The 20,454-nt window shown below is 44.8% G+C and overlaps 2 protein-coding genes and 1 non-coding gene across 4 annotated transcripts in view; 1 reads left to right on the forward strand and 2 right to left on the reverse strand.

Moving 5' to 3' along the window:
* Nucleotides 1–20,400, reverse strand: part of LOC105568406 (ras-related and estrogen-regulated growth inhibitor-like) — a 58,822-nt gene extending 38,422 nt beyond the window's left edge. The window contains exons 1-2 of one of the 2 annotated variants that reach the window (XM_012024058.1): nucleotides 19,874–20,400; nucleotides 1,247–2,817 (exon numbers count right to left, since the gene is read on the reverse strand). In XM_012024058.1, coding sequence (XP_011879448.1) covers nucleotides 1,247–1,307 — 61 coding nt within the window. In that variant the 5' untranslated portion in view covers nucleotides 1,308–2,817; nucleotides 19,874–20,400. Of the gene's footprint in view, nucleotides 1–1,246; nucleotides 2,818–6,658; nucleotides 7,147–19,873 lie in introns of those variants that run through there. The other variant, XM_012024057.1, reaches the window with a different exon arrangement.
* LOC105568404 (sperm-associated antigen 1) lies at nucleotides 8,237–17,423 on the forward strand. The gene is made up of 10 exons (XM_012024056.1): nucleotides 8,237–9,065; nucleotides 9,499–9,775; nucleotides 11,064–11,280; nucleotides 11,504–11,665; nucleotides 13,058–13,185; nucleotides 13,424–13,527; nucleotides 14,248–15,130; nucleotides 15,289–15,412; nucleotides 16,218–16,388; nucleotides 17,089–17,423. The coding sequence occupies exons 1-10, from the start codon at nucleotides 8,908–8,910 to the stop codon at nucleotides 17,166–17,168; spliced, it is 2,304 nt and encodes a 767-aa protein (XP_011879446.1). The 5' UTR covers nucleotides 8,237–8,907; the 3' UTR covers nucleotides 17,169–17,423.
* On the reverse strand, nucleotides 18,548–18,619 carry Trnaa-cgc. Its single transcript has one exon. It is a non-coding gene; the product is annotated as a tRNA-Ala (tRNA).
* Nucleotides 20,401–20,454: the final 54 nt, after the last annotated feature.

Here is a 20,454-nt window from a genome sequence, read left to right on the forward strand (position 1 = left end):
GTAACTGACTTTTTTTTTCCCAGAGTGGATTGCTTACGAGAGCCAATCAGGATTCAGCCTTAAGCCCGTATCAGACTACGGATTGAGATTGAGATTAGATCGAAATCTGACCAATTAGAGTAAAAGTTACTAAACTCGAGATTAAAGTAAACTTTACCGTGATCGGTCAAATTTCAATCTAATTCCAATCTCAATCCGTAGTCTGATACGGGCTTTAAGTCATCCGATCTAAAACTCCGCATCCTGATTGGCTCTCGTGAGCAATCCAGTGGGAAAAATAGTATCGTGCGCCGTTGGCTCAACTTTACAGACGTTCTCTATGCGAGGATTCGAAAATCGAGGAATTGCCGGCGTCCGACTCGACCTAACAGCGTCCAAAGATACAACCGTCAATGTCGGGAAGATGCGAAATTAATGGCGACCGGACAACGCGATGGCTCGTGGCGATGGCTGGGTTGATTCCAGTGACTTAACAATGTGATGCAAAATTGGCGAGCGGAGGAAGAGGGGAGCCGCGTACGGGCGCGAGATCAGAATAAAACCAAGAGCCCGTGCCTTTATTAAGGTGGCCGGTCCTAGCGGTTATTAATAGGATTTATTCGAGGTCGGCGAACCGCCTTATCGCCTGTTCGTTTGCTCGCTTTGTATGCGTCGCGCGACTGTCGGGTTAACTAATGCAACGTATTATTCCGCGGACTATGCGTATCCATCTTAACGGCACTTTCATTCAATGCGTTGCGTCGGTGCGCTATTAGACAAGAAGAAATTACACGCTGCACGACGACGCGATATTAGTATCGTCCACGATAATGAAACGTCCTTCCGACATGATTCAATAATTCACCAACGTCGCGACCATAATCGACCCGCGCATCTCTCTCTCCGCCGTTCATTATTCGCCGGCGAGTGGATATCGACGCGGCCATCAACCGCCAGCGTGTTCTCGTATTCGGAGGAAGAATCAACGGTGCTCACCCCCCGTGCAATTTATTCCTCGCCGTCCGTTTCATCCGAGATAATTTAACCGAGATTCGGTTCAATTCCGCGCAAGGTCGACCCGCGAAACCTTCCTCTTGGCGTAGCTCGCGAGACGCAAATAGCGAACGTTGCACGACTCGATTACAATGTCCCGCGATCTCAGGCAAAATTCGCCCGGCGATTAATCGTCGTTTCTTTGTTAGAATTTCGGGGGAGTTAAACGAAACAATGAACGAGGCGTGGTCGAAAGGCAGAAAAGAGGAGTCACCTGATTTGCCGACTCTGGGGCCGCCGAGGACGACCACCTTGATCCTGTTTACGTTTGTCATCAGCTGCGTGGGCCAAGTGTCATTCGGGCTGGGCTGGCATCACACATCGCCTCCGCGGCGGACGCACCAATTACATCACTTTGCACTTTACCGCTGCGCTCACATCCTGGCCCGCGGCAGGACACTGACCACTCGCGCGCACAATCCGATGTACCTCTCGGGCACACACGCGACAATCGCGAGCGACGCACTCGCGGAATTAATTGCCGTGGCGTCAATTATCTGCTCGAGTCGCCACTGTTCAATTCCGCGGCGGTGTAATCACCGATCGCTAATTAATCTCCGTTGAATTCTCTCCCGTTTCCGTGAAAAGAGCGAAGGAGAGAACGGACGAGTCTCGTTCGGCTGTTTGAGGATTATGTAGATCGAGTGGGAATCGATAATTACATCGCAGTGTCGAGGCACAAAGCTGTTATCTCGAAAAGAAACAGCGGGAGTCCGCTCTCGTTCCTCGATCCCCGATCAGGTATGTTTGATCGACGGTTATCTATTAATCATCGGCCGAAGTCGTCGCTGCTCAGGCACGGAGCTATTAACGGCAGCGTTAATTAGAGCCTTCGCCGCCAATTCCCGGCGACCGCGAGGGAGCCGTGGCCGATCGATTGCGTCCTTCTCCACCTGGCGAACGAACGTAACCGCGATTACGAGATTCCGCCTGGCGCGTACGACTCTTCCCTCGCGCGCGAGATCCTTAACGGCGCGTTGAGTAACGCGGGCCTCCTTTTCCGGCGACGATCTTGCGCAATCTCGATTCACGTCGAAGCTCCGAATCGAGCGAGCGCGCACTCGAGCTCCTTTCCCCGAGGCGGCTGCCCCGCGACTATCAACAATGCCAACCGCGCGTCCTTCGACACCGAGAATCACGACCCCCCTCGGCGGGCGCGACTGTTTATTATCGTCCAACGGCCGTTCGCTATCTTATCGCGACTTGCCGGTATTTCGAAAATGACGAGTCCCGCGCGTCACGTAGCCTCACTCGTTTCCCTCTCGTTGCCTCTCTCTCTCCACCGCGCCGGCGAGACTTGAAAGCTCGAAGAGCGCTCTCGTCCTCGAAGATCTTCGCGCTCGACTCTTGTCCAACCATCCGGTGACCGGTTTAATTGTGTAGCTCTCAATCGGTTGCTAACCGTTCTCTTCGCTTATCACTGCCGAACGACTAACGTTTATTTTTTACTAGCGGAAGCCGAGGATTTCAGTTGATCCCGCAACTGTCAACTCTCTCTTTCGCCTTCTCCGTCTTTTTTCTTCACGGTGAGTGTCAACGCCTCGCTGCTCTGCGCGCTGATTATTAACTATGCCCCAGCTTCTCTTTATCGCACGGGAACGTGAAGAAAGTCCCGCCTCGGTTTCTTGCAAATTCCCGCGTTCCTCCTCCCGTCACGCCGGACATCGAACTCGATAGCTCGATTCGGAATTACGGAGCCGGGGGTCCCCTCTCCTTTTTCACGCCTTCGAGAGCAAGGGTGGCTTCCGAGCCTGCCTCGCTCGTCCCGCGGCGGCCGACGCTGCGCTGCGAATAACAACACAAGCAGCGATTCAAGAAATGCCGTCTCTCTGGTTCCATTTATAACGGGTCGTCGGCCTTCCTCCGCGTCTTCTAGCTTGGCGCCGCCGACACGTCGGCGATTACGAAAAAAGGACAGGCACGCACGCACGCACGCACGCACTCACGCGCGCACGTACGCACGTACGCACACCGACGCGCGCTCGGTACACGCTCGCGCGCGACGACGACGGCGGACGACCGCGAGAAAAGTAGGATGCATTCATCCCCCGCGGCGACACGCAACGTTTTGTTTTGCTGGTTCTTGCTGAATGCCTAATGAGCTAATTTTAACGTTTCGAGAGAGAAGTGGCGGGTTCAATTTTGAATGAAGGATTAAGTCATTTCGGAGCGCATCCGTCGCCGTGAAAAATACCGGAGCATCTCGACTCTTTTCTCCCCGCCTACGTCGATCGTGCCCTGACTCGAGCGAAAAGCATTCGCGAAAGAAAGCTGTTGTAGAAATAACTCTCCTAAAAAAAAATTGCGCTTTCGCAGCTGAAACACTTTCGATCGGCGAACTTGCCGGATACTCTAATAGCGAATTCGGTTGCTTGCACTAGTGCGTACCGAGTGCACACCAAGGCCAGTTTACAGTCAATTTTTATACTTAACTTTGTCTTAAATGCACGTTCAAAGCGATTTAGCCAGAAAACAATCCGTATGGATGCTATACAGATCGTTTTACTGGCTACGAAATATTTCAAGAATATTTAAGACGCTTCGGAAATATAAGAATTGACTGTAAACAAGCCTTAGTGCGCACTCAGTGCGCACCAGTGCAAGCAACCGAATTCGCTATAAGTTACATTTAGTTAGAATTAAAAATCCGAGCGGTGTAATTCGTAAGGAAAAAAAGAGCCGAAATGCAAATGATATAACGGGAACGCAACCGAGAGAAAAACGGGGAGGTCAATCGAGCCGGCGGGGAAATAATTAATGGGGGGGAAAACAATTAAATGTAACGGCGGAGTAATGGATACGACGGTGGAACACGACAATTGCCGCGACGGAGAAATAATTAATAGCCGGTGCGACGACACGCCTCGCGAAAAATCTCCGAACTTGTCGCGCGCGCGCTGAAAAGTCGCACAAAGTCGTCCCCGCTCGCCTCTCATTCTCGCCTCTGCTGTGCTTGAAACGATACCTAGATTAGATAACGCGTCCCGTATCACGTATTAAACCTCATTATCTTCCAGGGCGCATTGCGACGATATTATTCACGAGAGATTCTTTCAGCGCGGCCTTATCGCGAAAACCGTCGCAGTGTTGGGCAACAAAGCGCGACTGTAAATTGCGACACGTGCTAAATTAAGTCGAATGCGAATAGAATAAAATCGTCGCTCGAGCAACAATTATATTTACTCTGTGATATTATTTTTGACAATAATTTGAGGACTATTTACAATTTACCGATATTTTTCTAGACTATTTAGAAATAAACAAAATATCCTTAATTTAAATCCTTTCCGAACAGTGAGAAAAATTTTCATCGGATAAACCAATCAAATAGAGTTTTCGATGGTTAATTTTTTCGATTACGTTTTCCAATTAAATCATGAAAACATCCAGTTTGTTATGTAATTGAATTATCCGATTATATTTAATCGGACATTTTTCTCAGTGAACTTTAAGTGTATTTGTAAACTGCATAATAATTTTCTTTAATACCCAATAAACTTGTTTCATAATTTTATCTAATACATTCTCTATAATATATGTTAAAAATCCGCGATCGCGTCCGTTACGCGGAAGAGAGCGTGTGTGCTCCAATATTAACCGGGTATCGTGACAGAAGCGCGATTGAAGTGAAATCATGAATGAGCTGTCAGAAGAACCCAAATTTCCACTCCGAAATCCGATAAATGCAGGAACGACTCGCCGAAATACGTGACTATAACGCGTTTAACCGATATAAATGTTTATTAGTCGTATAGCGTATTCCTGAATAAATCGCGATTCAGCGTTTTCGAAGAGACAACAAATATGATGTCATCGATACAATAAGAATCGCTCGGCGCGAAGAAATTTTGAAACCGCACTCTATCACAACATCGTATTCTATTCGTCCCAAACTGCTCTCGTACTCTGAGAAAAATATCCTGGCCTGTCTATCTCGGATAATTCGATTGATATTAATAAACGGATATGTTCGTGTAAATTGTATATCGAATATGAAGAATACGATCGGTTTTTCCGATTTCATTGGATAAATTTCGCCGATTATATCCATAATCGGGAAACTTGACCGAAAAAAATTAACTCTCGGAAACTACACTGAGAAAAATGTCCGATTAAACATAATCGGATAATCCAATTACATAACAACAAATCCGATAAAAAATGTGATCGGTTTTTCAATCAAATTTCATCGGATGTATCCATAATTTAATCGGAAAACGTAATCAGAATAATTAACTAATTAATAGGTTTATTCGGTGAAAATTTTTCTCTGTGCACTTAATCGATTTATCTAATGGAAATTTTTAGGACTAGGCCTCGTTCCATATTTCGTCCTTGAGACAAAACACCGAATGTGAATCGAGTTAACTAATCAACTCCAATTTTCCGCGTGATATCGAGTAATATAGGAGGTTCTGGGAAAAAAAAAGACAGTTACGACCCATTTTGGGGTCCACCGTTAGTAATCGAATTATTTGGATTGTTCGTAATTTTACTCTGGGAAAAATTTTAACCGCTTTTTGTTGTAGTTAAGCAACTTAACATTTCGGTTAGTGCCTCTTAAGTGAAAATTATCTTTGTGTTACTGAACATCGACAGAACTACTTGAGAGAATTGACTAATATTACTTAAAAATCTTGGATACAGATAGAATAGCTAATTGCGATTTTTAGTTACGAGTAAAAGATTAGAGTTGCGAACAATCCAAACAATTCGATTACTAATTGTGGGCCCCAAAATGGGTTGTAACTGTCCTTTATTTTCCAGAGAGGAAAACTGTCAGACGAAACGCGACGGGCGAGAATAATCGCGCGCAATTAACAATTTCGCTCGAATACCTCGCAGCCACGCGATTAGGCCTCTGTCCTCGTCCTTATCTACCTACTTAAATTTCGGCATGTGTCACAAATGTTTCTGCTCTCGTCGGCCGCGCGAGTGGGAAATCGGTTCGCTGCTCGCGATAGAGGAACGTAATCGGAAACCGCGGTATCAGTTTCCCTGCACGTAGCAAGTCGACGTGTAAATACTAGACGCCGCAGATGCGCCACTTGTTTATTTAACCGGATCGATTCCCTCCGGAGAATTAATTGCGCCTTGTCAGGATGCCACTTTCGCGCGTCTTCCGAAAATTCTGTCAATCAGCTCGAAAATCAACGACGATAAATTAACACTTGTGCCCAACCAAATTGTACCCATCAGTTTTCTCTTACAGCGACAATTGAAAAGAAAAATCGACGGGGGCGCGGCGTGAATTAATCAACGCTGGAAGAATCGATATTCGTGTCGAAATGTTCGTGCAAATTCAATTAACGCGTCCGAGGTTTCTGTATAAATTAATTGTATCGATTAACAGCGACCGCGCGAGTCGCGTTTAATCGCGTCGAGGAAGGCCGATGGATTAAATAATACATTTCTCCACTGAGCGTTTCACCAAGATACTCGAGCGAATCGCCACGCCAGCATATCCGACATCAATTAAGTCATGGTTACGCGCGTTAATAAGGAAATTAACTTTTGTAATTGACTTCGGGGATCGATCGGTGACCTTTAAGCCCTGACAAAGGCGAGCCGAAGTCTCTCGGTGAATCTCTCTCTCTCTCTCTCTCCCTCTAAACGGAATAATTACCTGCTATCTGCACGATTGCACTCGCACAGTTACGCCGGGGAGCTTAGCAGTTCGAATTCAGCGGTCAAAAATCGATCGAGGCAATCTGTGCACGTCGGTAAACCGGCGATAAACGTTTGTAAACCCGAGCACCGAACTCCCCTCGACGCATCGAGCGGCGCACTCCGCGATTATTTCAGGATCACGTCTCGACACTCGTGTGTGTCCACACAGCTCCGGCGATCGCGCCGCGCGAGAGCGATGCTCGCCGAGGAACGCGCGGTTATCGGAGCACGTAATAGATAAGAGCGTCGGGTCCAACAAGTCCCAATTTTCCGGGGGACCATCGGGCGATGTCCGTTGGCGAATTTCGGACGGACGCGCGCCGGCCGTGGGCACTGACTTGCTGGAGAACACGAACGCGCGCGCACGAGAGAGCGAGTGAGAGCGAGAGGGTAAAACACGCGGCACACCTCGCAGCACTCTCCACTCAGCGAGCGCTCGCCGGCGAATGCGCGGCGCTCGCGGCCGCCTCGTCTAATATGCACTTGGCTGCGCTCGCTCACCGGGACCGGCACGGCGGCGGCGGCGGCGGCGGCTGCGGCGGCGGCGGCGACCCGATGATCACGACGGCGACGACGACGACCACGACGACGACTGACTGCACGCCTCTCTTTCATTCGCCGCGTTCGCTGGCTGCGCTTCGCGTTGCGTCGCGTCGCGTTACGATGAGGTTGCGAGCCGACTGCCGTGTTAACAAGCAAGCGTACGTCTCTGCGAGCGCGTGTCTGCGAGAGGAGGAGGTCGGAAAAAGAGAGGAGAGCACACACCACTCTCACGCTGCGAGAAGCGACCCCGACGAAGGTGGAAACGCGAGTTTATCCTCGTTAGACGCCGTTGCGCGGGGCTGCACCGTTCGCCGCGCGGCCGTTCCTCGGATTGCGATGCGAATGGATATACTTATAGCGAATTCGGTTGATTGCACTAGTGCGCACTTAGTGCACACTAACGCTTGCTTATAGTCAGTTCTTACAGTTAACTCTGTCTTAAATACATGTTCACAGAGTATTTAGTCAAAAAATGATCCGTGTAAACGTTGCACAGACCATTTTTCTGGATAAGAAATATTGCAAGAGGTGTTTAAGATGATCTTTAAATATAAGAATTGACTGGAAACAACGCTTAGTGTGCACTAAATGCGCGCACTAGTGCAACCAATCGAATTCGCTATTAGTTTTGCAGGCTGCGGGATTTCGGAGACGAAATATTCACTCGAATAAGTTATGGGTTAGGTAACCTATAATTTATTCGAGTGAATAGACTTCTTGTTAAGCTCCTAAACAATTAATTTCAATGATACCATGCTGTTGTTTGACTTAATCTGAATAGTGGGACGCTGTCGGTCTGTACACAAAAGCCACATAATTTGTATATTACACAAATGGTGCCAACAAAAGGTGCCAAAAGTGCAGAATCACGAATCAGACTAGCAATTGTCGACGAGGATTGGATTGGCGATTGTCTTCTAGCCAATGAGAGCGAAGCAGCCAGCCATTTAATCGACTCTCATTGGCTGCAGGACAATCGTCAATCGCCGATCCCAATCCAATCCGAGTCGGCTAGTCTGATTCGGTCTTTACGTCTTACGACGGAAATCGTGAGCGGTTACGACCATGGTATAAAGATACAAGGTGAAACGTTGCGCATGTAACCAATTTTTTGGGGCAAACTGTTCGTTGGTTCTTCCTGCATTCAACCGCAATGATTTGCAGTCTGAAGGTTGGTGCAAATTTCTCATTGGTCAAATTCGGCAGTTTGGGCCACTTCGGGTTGGTTGACACTGCGCACCCACCAGATTGCTTCACCTTGTGCCTTTACACCATGGTTACGACAAACTTTCTCGTGGAAATTTATCAGGTGTTACCGATCGTTACGAAGGAAGGTCCGAGTCGCGCGGGAGAAATCAACAACTCGCGGTATCCGTGGTAACTCGACGAGTCGCAGGCGCTCAAAGGGGCGCGTCAGCGGGGGACAACCGTCAGGGTCGTGAGATCGGAGTAGCAATTGGAGGTGATTGGCGTGCGCGCTCTCGGAGGATCCGACAAATCCGGTTCGATCTCCGCTCGATCGCCGCCGCTCCGCATTACTCCGCGACCGTCGTCTCCGTCGGAAATACGTGGGGAGCGCAGGAACGAAGGGGGGTAACCTGCGCGCACAATTCGCGGTGTAAATTCTAGGATCTCGCCTCCCCCCCTCGCGCATTCGTTATCATGGGCAACGAGGAGGTGGATGTAATCAGCGTCGCGGAGAGACCCGAGAAAAAGACTCTGCTCGAGAGGTACAACATACCGGTGGAGCACATCTCGTACGAATTCATATCGCGGTGCACCAACGGGAAAACACTGGAGCGAATCGTTCTCATCCTGCGGTGAGTTCCTCACGTAGACGTCGGAACTCGGAACGGGCGAGGAACGGCGAGTTCCCTCGCGTTGACGCTAATTGATTGATCGTCGATATTTTATCTTGCGTTCCCTGACGTTTTAAAAATTAAAAAAAAGGGGGGAGGGGGTTCTCGACGTCTGCCAATCAGGTTTGCAAGACCGGCCTTCCGCGGGACCCATCTCTTCATTGCGAAATGTTATTAATTCCGTCTTGACGCTTCCTATTTTGCGTTACCTCTCTCGGCTAATCCTCGGAACATTATGATAATTACAGTACGTGCAATTTTTAATCCCCCCTCCCCTCCCGCGCTTAAGCGAGATTTGCAGCCCTACTGCTTAAAACGTCATTAAACCCGTTATTTTCCGGCACGTTTATTAACGATTCGTCATAAACATCGCCGCATGCGGTTTTAATACCAGTTCTGGGGAAGAGGGAGAGTATCCAGATTTGACGAGGCACGCGGAGGAGTGTCTCGCTAGGATTAAACCGACGAGCGCCGTTCTGAGGAAGGCGGAGCCCGTGTTGCGGCGAAATATGTTAAACGCGGACGAACGGCAGGAAATCGACGACGACATCGGCAATTGGACGTGCGAGATGCAATCTCGCGAGAAGGATTTAGACGAGGGAAAAGCCGTCCTTGCCAACGAGCCCCGTCCGCAGCCGGAAATACGGAAGATTAAGACGAATACCGCGAAAGTATGTATGTCACTAGAATTATCAAAGTACAGAGATATGCGTTTTGTTAAAATACTAGCGTCTCCCGCTTCGAAATTGAGGTAGTTTGAAAATTATTAAGGTAAAAGTACCGATTGCCGGACATTTACATACATGCATATTTATCCAGGGTTGGCAAAATTACACATTTTTTTGGATAAAGTCCGTGCCAGTCATAAAAACCGGTATTTTCCGGAAAAAAACAGCAAAAACTGGTCTTCTCTATTAAAAACGATGAGATAAGTCGAAAACTTTTTAGAAAGCACTGCAAAAAAGTATTGCTTCTCACACAAACTAAAAATTAATATAAAATTTTGTATCTCCGAAGTTCTCGTTTAAAAAATATGTATTAATTCCAATAAAACAATTTTCTTTAATTAAGAAACTTATTACATTAGTTCCTTTTTAAAAAAGTAATTAATATCTATAATTTAGTGTTTCAAACAAAATCTTTTTTCATATAAAGACTCTAAAAATGACTAATATTTTTAATTACTATATAAATATATTTTAATTAAGTATTGGTTATTTTTATAATTTTTGCCAATTTATTCCATTGGATAAAGTCCGGGAAAGTAAAAACTGGAATTTACCATGGTTTTTTCTACCCCCTGGATTTTTTCAGCCAACCCTGTATTTATCGTTATTGATCTCAAATGGTAGTTTATTATAATATCAAAATTTTTTATCAAAATCTTTACATATTTAAAAATATTTATGTACAGTAAGATATTTGAAATATTAGATATTATTAAAATTACGTCCAATAAAAGATATTACGCGATTAAAATATATTTTGACAACGTTCTTAAAATTTTCTTGAGAAAACTGTCTTTCTTGTTGAAATAATTTTTAGTGTTACTTTAATATTCTCGCTTTATAAACAACGTTTTATTTGAGTAAAAAGGATATAGATTATTATAAAATGCTTTTAATTTTTCATGTGCATGCAGATATTAGTTCAATTGTTTTTAAATTTGTATCAGTAGTAACATAATTTAAACACTTCCCACATTTTTTATGCGTCAATAATAAGCTTTTACATTTTCATTTTTCCATGGGTTACACAATCAGATTATTAGAAACCATGAACATTTATGAAAATCATACTAGCATTGTTACATGTCCGGCTATTGAAATAATTATTACCTTAATATCGTTGAAATTCGTATTTTATGACAATATCACACGTATTTTTGCGTTAAATTACTTTATCAATTAACGCTGCGCAAGAAAGTGACGGTGTGTAATTCGCGCGTCCTGTTTTAAGGACAAAAAGACGAGGCTCAACGAGAAGAAGCGTGATAAGCCCAGACGAATTGCCTCGTGCGACTATGCATCTTGGGATAAATACGACGTCGACACGGAGATAAACAGGATAGACCTGCGGGATGAGCAGCGACAGGCCGAAATGAAGGAAATCCAGGAACAGCAAAAGGAGCGGGATAAGATGAATGAGATGGCGCATAAAATGACAGTCGATAAACGTACGCCCGTAAAGTAACGTCTTTTAAAGCGATCACGCCGGTTAATTGAGAGAGCGAAGAGCTGTCAAACGGACTGTCAATTACTAGGTGTCTCAGATAATCCGTTCATTTCGCTTCCCTCGTTAATTCTAATAGAATTTGCAATCTCGGTTCGCCATTAATTTTAATCGGAATTTAATGTCCCGTCTCTCGAATTGGACTAAGTCTCTTAATCTGCCATTAGTTTCATTAACCGGAACGGAAATTAACGTGATGGCGGAGCAAGAGAGAGAAAAGGGGAACGAAGCCTTCCGAGCGGCTGATTACGAGGAGGCTCTTCGGCATTACAACGCCAGCATCGACGCAGACTCGAATCTAAATGCCTACAATAATCGTGCTATGACCTGTAAGCAAACTCACTCTTTCGCAACTTTATCTTGATTACGGCGAATGAATAATGGCGCGATTATGCGATGAAACAGCTAGAGAGCTTTTGTACTTTTTGTTCCGGCGAAATGAAATTCCTCGCAAATTGTTAGACGATAAGGAGATAAATTGAAACATTGAAGATCGTATTACTACTAGCAGTAATGTGCTTTTTCACTTCAAAGCTTATCAAAGTATCGCACGGAGAGACCGATATGGTTACCACATGTCTAATTAGGGTTGGCACTACCCCAATAAATAGTAATATTTGGGACAGCTATATCTGTAGTTGTCATACCCACATTGGCAGGGTTGGATAGTGTCTAGTTAAAAAGATACAAGTTAAGTTAAAAAGTGAAATAATTTTAACTTAATTTAGTTACATTATGGACTGTTAACTTTTAACTGAATTTAGTTACATTTTATCGGTAACTTTTAACCTTTAACCTACCTCTCTCTTAGGCCCGGTTTTTTATTTTGCGGTTGATTGTTAACCAGAGGTTAGTCGACTCTGTCTCTGTTTAAATAATAATATAAAGAAAGACAGAGGGTCGACTAACTTGTGGTTAACAATTAACCAGAAGTTTGTCGATTCCGCACCCTTTTCTATGTCATTATCTGAGAAGAGACAGAGAGTCGACTAACCTCTGGTTAACAATTGACCAGAAAATGAAAAACCGGGCCTTAAAATTAGCCTTGCCATAAACAGAGGCGTCGCGAGATGCCGCGCGTCTGCCTATATTGGCAGTCTCTGTGTTTCAAAATTCACTGCCAGTTCTAAAGTCTACTTGCGTATGTGCACCGTAGATCTTCAGCGCTGGTAACGAATTGTTGGAACACAACCATTATATGGGGTTTTGATTCCCGAACTCACGTGAAATTGTTTGCATATGAAATGGACCATATTCCGCGTAGTGTGAGTGATTGTCCAAACGCTAGTCGCGAAATGCAATTTACGCGATCGTAAGTCTCTGAGATTTTATGTAAAAGTAAAACATTTAACTTTTAACTTCTTAATTTTTGCTATTATTAACTTAACTTTTAATTCGATTAATTGTATTACGGATTGACTTGTATCTTAACCAACAATGAGTTAAATTTTCACAGCTATTGACTAACTTAACTTATTGTTAGTTAAAAAAAAGAACTTACCCAGCCCTGCACATTGGTATGATAAGTAGTGGAGGCAACTATATGCGTTTTGTGCAGCGAACTTGGTGAATGTTGCAACGCAAAACAATGTAGATGCCCCTATTGTTTATACGGCAACATTTTAATTTTAGTTATTTTTGCCTTAGCCGGTCTTTCCGCGCACTTACTTTTCCGCGTTGCATAATGAGTTTCCGTTGAACCAATGTGTCATTGCGTTCAGTTATAAAGCTGCAGCGTTACGAGGACTCGCTTAACGACTGCAACACGGTGCTCGCTATGGATTACAGAAATATCAAAGCGCTCCTTCGCCGAGCGTTGTCCCTGGAGCATCTCGAAAAGCCGCACGAGGTACAAAAATTAACACACGTAACGTTCGTATTGGTTTGCAATTCGTATTTAGCGTCTAAGTAAATCTCTGTTGAATAAATATCGAGTCAATCACTGATTTTGCATTAATAAATATGAAAGTGTAATAAACATTACGAAAGATTGAAGCAAAACGTTTGACGGGAACTGCAATTCCTTTGGGATTCTCGCAAGTTTCGTAATACTCGCGTATAAATAACCGATGTGTTATTGTACATAGGCCTTAGCAGATTACGAAGCCGTTTTAAAATTGGAGCCAACGAACAAAGTGGCAATATCCGGCGTGAGCAAGCTGAGAAAACCGCGTGACTCGAAGAAAATAAGGTAACAAGTACATGCGATCCTCAGATCTCCAGTCGTATATAATTTTTATCGAATTGGTTAATTTCGGAGCCTCGAGACACTTGGGGCCCGGTTTTACCAACGTCGCTTAATTTTCATCTTACAATTAGTTTAATTCATCGTTTGTCACTTTCTAAGGCAGACGTGGCCAACCTACGACCCGCGACATTTTGACCAAAAAATTAAAGAAAAACTATAAAACAAGTTTTATTAATGTTTAAATTTAATATTGAAACAGCTTTGGTATCACTTATAAAAAATAAGAAACGTTAACATTTTCAGATCAACAGTCAGTATTTTCTTGACCATATCTGGCATTTTTAATAATACAGAAAATTTAATAATACATAAATTTTCTGTATTATTAAAAATGCCAGATATGGTCAAGAAAACACTGACGTTGTTAATTACTGCTGGCGACATTGAGAATATTCTTATTAGTTGACTTTTAAGACTGTCTTGGCCCGCGGAAAGTTTGAAAATTTTGAATGTGGCTCGCGAGCCGAAAAAGATTGGCCTGTTCTAAGGAAAGCGACAAAGGATGAATTAAGCTGACAATAAGCTTCAAGTTAAGCAACGTTGATGAAACCGGGTCTTATTCCAGCACATTTGCAACCGCGATCAGAATAACAATAATTATTATAATAATAACAATTTATATAAAGATAAGATATTACTGTCATTAAATTCCCGGCTACGCAGGATGAAGATCGAGGAAAATATGAACGACGACAAAGACAAGGGCGAGCGTATAAAGACTCGGGAAGCTGCGGGAGCGGGTAGCATCGAGCGTCCGAAACTGCGTGTTAACAACGATATATGTTATTGCGACAGAGCGCCGGGCTCGTCGCGAAGTATTGCAACGAAGCCGCACTTGAAGGCGAGTTACTGCGTGGAAAGCGAGAGCAACAAAGCAACAGCGGCGACGCCGGCGAATAAAAGCAACGAGAAAGCAACGCGCGACTCATCGAGCGGCGATAAATTATCACCTGTTGCGCGGGATTTCGGCGCCAGAAATAAAACGACGAGATCGCGAGGCGCCGCCGGCACCGACGATATTTTCGCGATTTCGCGCGAGTCATTTCCCGGGCTGCGTGTCGCGAGGGGCGGCAGGCTGGAAAAGTCTATTTTTTCGTGCGTGTCGTCGCCTGTCGCGGCTAAAACGAAGCCGTCCACGGTTATCATCGAGGAGCTTCCGAGCGACGAGGCGTGCGAGAAGAAGGCGGAAACGAGGAAGGACTTGGCGAGAGGAAAAGGTGCATCGACAAAGAAATCATGCGCGAATAACAATAAGGAATCGATCTCTCTCGAAAAAGAGAGCACGGCTAAAGTGAGCTTGACGCCCAGCGGGAGTCAGGCAGCTGACGAGTGTGAGAGATCGAGGAAAATTGTCGATTCCAGCGAGACAAAGGCGGAAACGAGGAAAAAGGCGATTGGGGAAAAAGATACGTCGCTAAGCGAACGATCGAACGTAGGCAAGAATAAAAAGTTAATTTCTCTCGAAAAGGAAGGCAAGACTAAAGCGGACACATCGGGCAAAACTACCACTAGTCGAAAGGACAGCAAATTGGAAATGGATCTTCGGGTATGATTTCAGAATCACGACATATAATTTATGTCCTTTCCTCGCTTTGCGTTTGAAAATCCTCGAACGGTTTTTGTCAAAGTAATCGCAATTATTACAAATAATAAAAAGTGTGAAGTGGAAAAGAGAATTACAGAAGGTACTTCAATTTGTTTCAGAAGTTAGACAACGTCGAGTCTCCCTACGAATTTCTACGTCTGTGGCAGTCCATGAAGGACGACGTTGATCTGGAGCTGCCCGCGAAACTTTTGCGACGCATAGCACACGAGGATATGAATAAAAGTGAGTCTTGCAAAGCAATAATTGATATCAGCGCCGAAATATTCGCGATCGCGAGTTCGCTTTGTTCGACAGCCACTGATAGCCGAATAAAACGAATTCAGGCCTCTTCAATGTTACGTAAAACGAAATAATTGTCAAACTATTTTTAACAAAATCATATTTTACAAGAGCAAAGCAATTTATAATTCCATAATTCAAAATTCGCGTTGTAAATGTCTTAGAAACGGGCTTCTATTCATAACTTCCTATGCCGTGTGTCTTGGGTACGTTCGCGGAGCTCGCTGAAAACGTCATCCATCTTTCTCTGAGGCACAATGAGCAACAAGGATAGAATGACGCTTTCAACGCTAAATAGCACTGATGGTGAGCTCCACGAACACTTTGACACTCTAATTTTTCAAATGTTTCGCCTTACATGACATGAAAGTCACAACTTCAATCTGAAACAACGTCAGTGTTGTCTTGACCATATATCTGGCATTTTTAATAGCACAGAACATTTACTGCGAAAAACATTACCTCAGCCAGGGTTTGAACCTGGACCTCCCTACACTCTAGGCGGGCGTCTCGCCAATTTGACCACTGAGGCAGGTCCAGGTTGAAACCCTGGCTGAGGCAATGTTTTTCGCAATAAATTTTCCGTGTTATTAAAAACGCCAGATACGGCCAAGAAAACACCGGCGTCGTTAATTGCTGCTGGCGACACTGAAGAGTGTTCCTTGTTCAATCTTAAATCTGAGCGAATCTCACTAATCTCAGAGCGTACAAAAGCGCAGTGGTCAAGCGTCACTCTTCTAATTCGTAGTCATAGGCAACAAGCTGGACGCGGCGATGTTCAGTCTCATTCTGCGTTGCTTGGACCAGCAATTCTGCACGCCGCAGGACACGGGGTTGCTCGCGAGCCTGCTGCACTCTCTGAGCCGACTGAGTCGGTTTTCCATCGTCGTCATGTTCATGGATCCCACGGACAAGAGAGGTAAGAACAGCGAAGCCACGCGACTCGTACAATTGCCGTGAATTGTGATGAAATCGCAGAGCAACTCTCACTCTCGAGAATCCACCTGACTCGGTTCCTACAATTTCGATCATGTTCCGATTAACTTAATTGACGACTGACCTGGCCGTCAGAATTGCTTGGACCAAAATCTCCGATTGTGCAATTCAAGATCTCTGAATTTTTATCTTGAATAACGCGAAATTAACGATTCTATGTCCGTTAATTAAAATCGATATCACTCGATAAATTGTCGATTAAATTAATCACAGTCTGGCTGAGGTCTTCAACATTCCAAGTATTCTCACAATTTTAAACATTCAAATAGACATTGTAGAGGAAAGTACTCTATTATGAGATAGGATTCTAATGTAGGACTCGAATGAGATAGTAGGTTTTCAACGTCCAAATTCAATCGCAAATCTTTTTTCGCGATCCAACGATCAATTCTCCACTAAACAGATTTCACTCCAAGGGCAATAAATTCGTGGCGGCACCAACGGATGATGCCTATTAATTTAGCAGAAACTGTCTCGTAATCGGTGACTTTCCTCTGTATTTAGATACGAAATACCGCTTAAATACTGTCGCGTAAGCTTCTAAATAGATACAGATCGCGTCTGTAACTGTAAATTCATACCTATCGCACGATCATCTGCGGAGACTCGCTCTCGTGTTGCAGCCTTGGAAAATATATTTCGCTTCCTGGAAAGGGAGGACTCGCCCGAGGTCCCGCAGTTACGCCGGATTTACGTTACCTGAAGACCGCGTCACCGCCACGTCCAGCGCGCACGTTAACGCATACGTTAAGCTATTTGATAAGAGACAAAGGCGGCGCACGCAAATGCGCGCGTGGAGCACTCACCGTGAGCCGAGCGGGTGCGCGTCGCGGGCGAAGAGCGGCGACTTCCGCCGTCGCGGCGACCATCGGTGCGCCCGGACGAATCGATCCCCTCGGCGAGCAGGAAACCACGACCGGCGGCTCAAGCAGCTCCGAGACGGCCGTCCGCGTCGCCAGTATTCCCGAAACCGGCGTGAAAATCTCAATTGTGGACGCGCGACGGTCGCGGGACGACGCCAAGATGGCGCGGGCGCGAGCGCGCCGGGAAACGGCGCGGCCGTTGCCGTCCGCCGTCGTTGCGCCCGGCTTCTTCCTCGTGTACCCGGCACCCGCTTGAAATCGGGAACGATACCGGCGGCCGTCGACAGCCGCCCGCGTGCGGAATCCGCCCCGCGACGGGCGGACGTGGCGCGGAAACGGAAACCCGGCACTCCCGCTCGACGCGAAGTAACCGACGCTCGCGAGTGTCACGTGACGCCGCGTAGAGTCGCGGCCGTCGCGGCGATCGCGCGGGTACTTCGCGGGCGCGGGTACTTCGCGGGCGCGGGAAAAAGAGCGGTGTTTCCTTCAAACGTGGTATCGTTGAGGGACTCGCTGATGTACCGTCGATATTAAGCGGATTGCGACCCAGACTGCCGGACCCTCGCTCGACATTCGGCGATTCCGCGAGAAGCAACGCCGAGGCGCAAAATTTGAAACGTGTAACGCGTCCAACTTCACTTCGCCGTTTCTCGCCGCGCGGGAAACTCGTCTCGGGCTAATCTTACAGTTTATCGTACAATCGTTTCTTTCAAGCGTGTTGATTGGCTGTAGAATAGAAAAGCTCTCTCGAGTTAACGAGTCGCGATTATTAGACGTAATTTAGTATGCCGGCGTTTGTATACGTGTAACAGATTGAATTGCAATGGTTTCAACGAGTGTGATTACGTTAATAATGAATGTTTCAGATCGTTACCTTCAAATATGATAGACCGAGTAAAGAGAGAGAGATAGAGAGGGAGAGAAAACGAATGCGGAGAAAGAGCAAACGAAAAAGTGCTTTGTTACGTTACTACATTTAATTAAAAACATTTCGTAATAAGGGATAAATTTGCAATTATATATACGGAATTTATGTTACGTTAAGGGTCGGTTGTTCCAACCTCTTGGTAAGTTAACTAATAGTTAAAATCATATGTGTGTCTTTGTTCTTCCTTCAAATTAGATACAACGATAGACTAATTTTACGACTAGTTAACTTACCAGGAGGTTGGAAAAACCGGCCGTAAGTATAGCGTTAAAAAAAAAGAAAAAAAAGAATTGGAGGAACTGGGATTTGAACCCAGGACTTTCAGCATGCGAAGCAGACACTCTACCACTGAGTTACACCCCCATTTAACGTATAATCCGTGCTTAAACGGAAAGACATGGAACGCGCCATTTTTTTCCAAGTCGTCCTTCGTTAATTACGCAAGATCAAAATGATAAATCATACAATAGTACGATACGTATATTGTAAGATGCTGTTTTAATAGCCGCTCTCTGCAGGCACAATACGAAATGGTTCTTATTCAGTCTCCTATTTAGTCGCATACATAAATAAAAATTATCAGTTTCATATAAAGCTTGAATGTAGGATGTTATACTACTATCGTTTCGACGTTTTTACGGTACATGCTAATTACATTTCCATTAGCGATGTATTGTTCTTCATATCGCGAACCAAACGCAATAGAAAATAATGACAAATTTTAACGTTATTTACCCGGACGATCTTCAATACGAATTTTGTTAATTTCCCCGCGGTACCGCGAACTTTTAATGCTATTCAGCGACATCCTCGTATCAAAGTTGCACCTTCTACACTTCATGTTTCCTCCGTACACCTTTGCGAGAATATGGCCGGTGTTCAAGTAAGTTTTCAAGATGCTAATACGATTCACTCACACTCGGAAATAAATGTATTTTTTTTACATAACTCATATATGTAATCGTTTGTATTTTGTATGAAGACATTTCCCATACAGCACGCGTGTCTAAAAGACATCTTTAAGTCGTCTTTCAGATATGTTAGAAGTGCATTTGAAAAGGTTCGCGAGTCATTCGTTCATCTGTAATTAATTAGTAATTTTTCCACCCGACCAGGTGGTTTTAGCCGGAATAGATAAATTAAATAAAGTTTTTATAGGTAATAGTTTGCACTTTGTATGAGCCATTCTACAATTGCGTAAACGTGGTTGTTAGCGGTTGTAAAACACAGTTTTAAACTAGCATTTCCAATTGTAAAGCCTGTTGAAAAAGGTGGCTAAACTTCATCTTTCACGACTCAACGACGTAGGACGTAAAAGCTAACCAATCATTCACTTCAATTACGACGTATCTCACTCTATTGTATATTACTTTGATGTACAACACTTACTACTACTTCTACTCCTACAACCCTACAACTACGTTTACGCAATTGTAGAATGGCCTTTACAAAATACCCGCGTGCAACCTCAGATGGGTAGGCATTAACGACGCCGGGTGTTCGATTTAATTCGCGCGTACTCATATGTAATAAATAAACGAATTTTCCACCAAATATAAAAAGGAATCATTCACATCAAATTTCTCGTAATCAATCTCGTATGAAATGTGTACTTACGTTTCGTGACATGACTGACCAGATCTCGTGTGACGATTAATGGGATTTCGTGGCACTTTGTGTAACACCCCACAATTAATCACACGCGACAGGAAAGGAAACACGAAAAACGTACGATCGCACGAAGTTACTATTTGCACTCGGTATTCCTTGTGAATTTATCCGATGGTACGAATTTTAACCAACAGAAATCGCCGACGTGTAACTTTCAACTATCGATGCGACGATATCTGTCTCGCCAAGCATCGATGGCAAATCGCGACGTGATTGACCAGATCTCGAGTGACGATTAATGGGATTTCATAGCACTTTGTGTAACGCCTCACAATTAATCACAAAAAATCACACGCGACAGGAAAGGAAACACAAAAAACGTACGATCGCACGAAGTTACTATGTGCACTCGGTATTCCGTGCGAATTTATCCGATGGTACGAATTTTAACCAACAGAAATCGCCGACGTGTAACTTTAAGGCCCGGTCTACAATGAGTCGTTAGTCGTTAGTCAGACGTCGCAACTATATGTTGATCCTTTTCCTTTCTGGGTGGAAGAAAAAGGACCGACATATAGTTCCGACTT

Source organism: Vollenhovia emeryi, unplaced genomic scaffold (genome assembly GCF_000949405.1).
Source record: "Vollenhovia emeryi isolate VEMERY1.0 unplaced genomic scaffold, V.emery_V1.0 DF939129.1, whole genome shotgun sequence".
Taxonomy (NCBI): domain Eukaryota; kingdom Metazoa; phylum Arthropoda; class Insecta; order Hymenoptera; family Formicidae; genus Vollenhovia; species Vollenhovia emeryi.

Bases quoted from the DNA above. Each gene is read 5' to 3' on its own strand.
- LOC105568404 (XM_012024056.1), top strand. From the start codon at position 8,908: ATGGGCAACGAGGAGGTGGATGTAATCAGCGTCGCGGAGAGACCCGAG. The intron at 11,666-13,057 runs GTAAGCAAACTC...CATTGCGTTCAG, and splicing joins CAATAATCGTGCTATGACCT to TTATAAAGCTGCAGCGTTAC. The intron at 16,389-17,088 runs GTAAGAACAGCG...CTCGTGTTGCAG, and splicing joins GGATCCCACGGACAAGAGAG to CCTTGGAAAATATATTTCGC.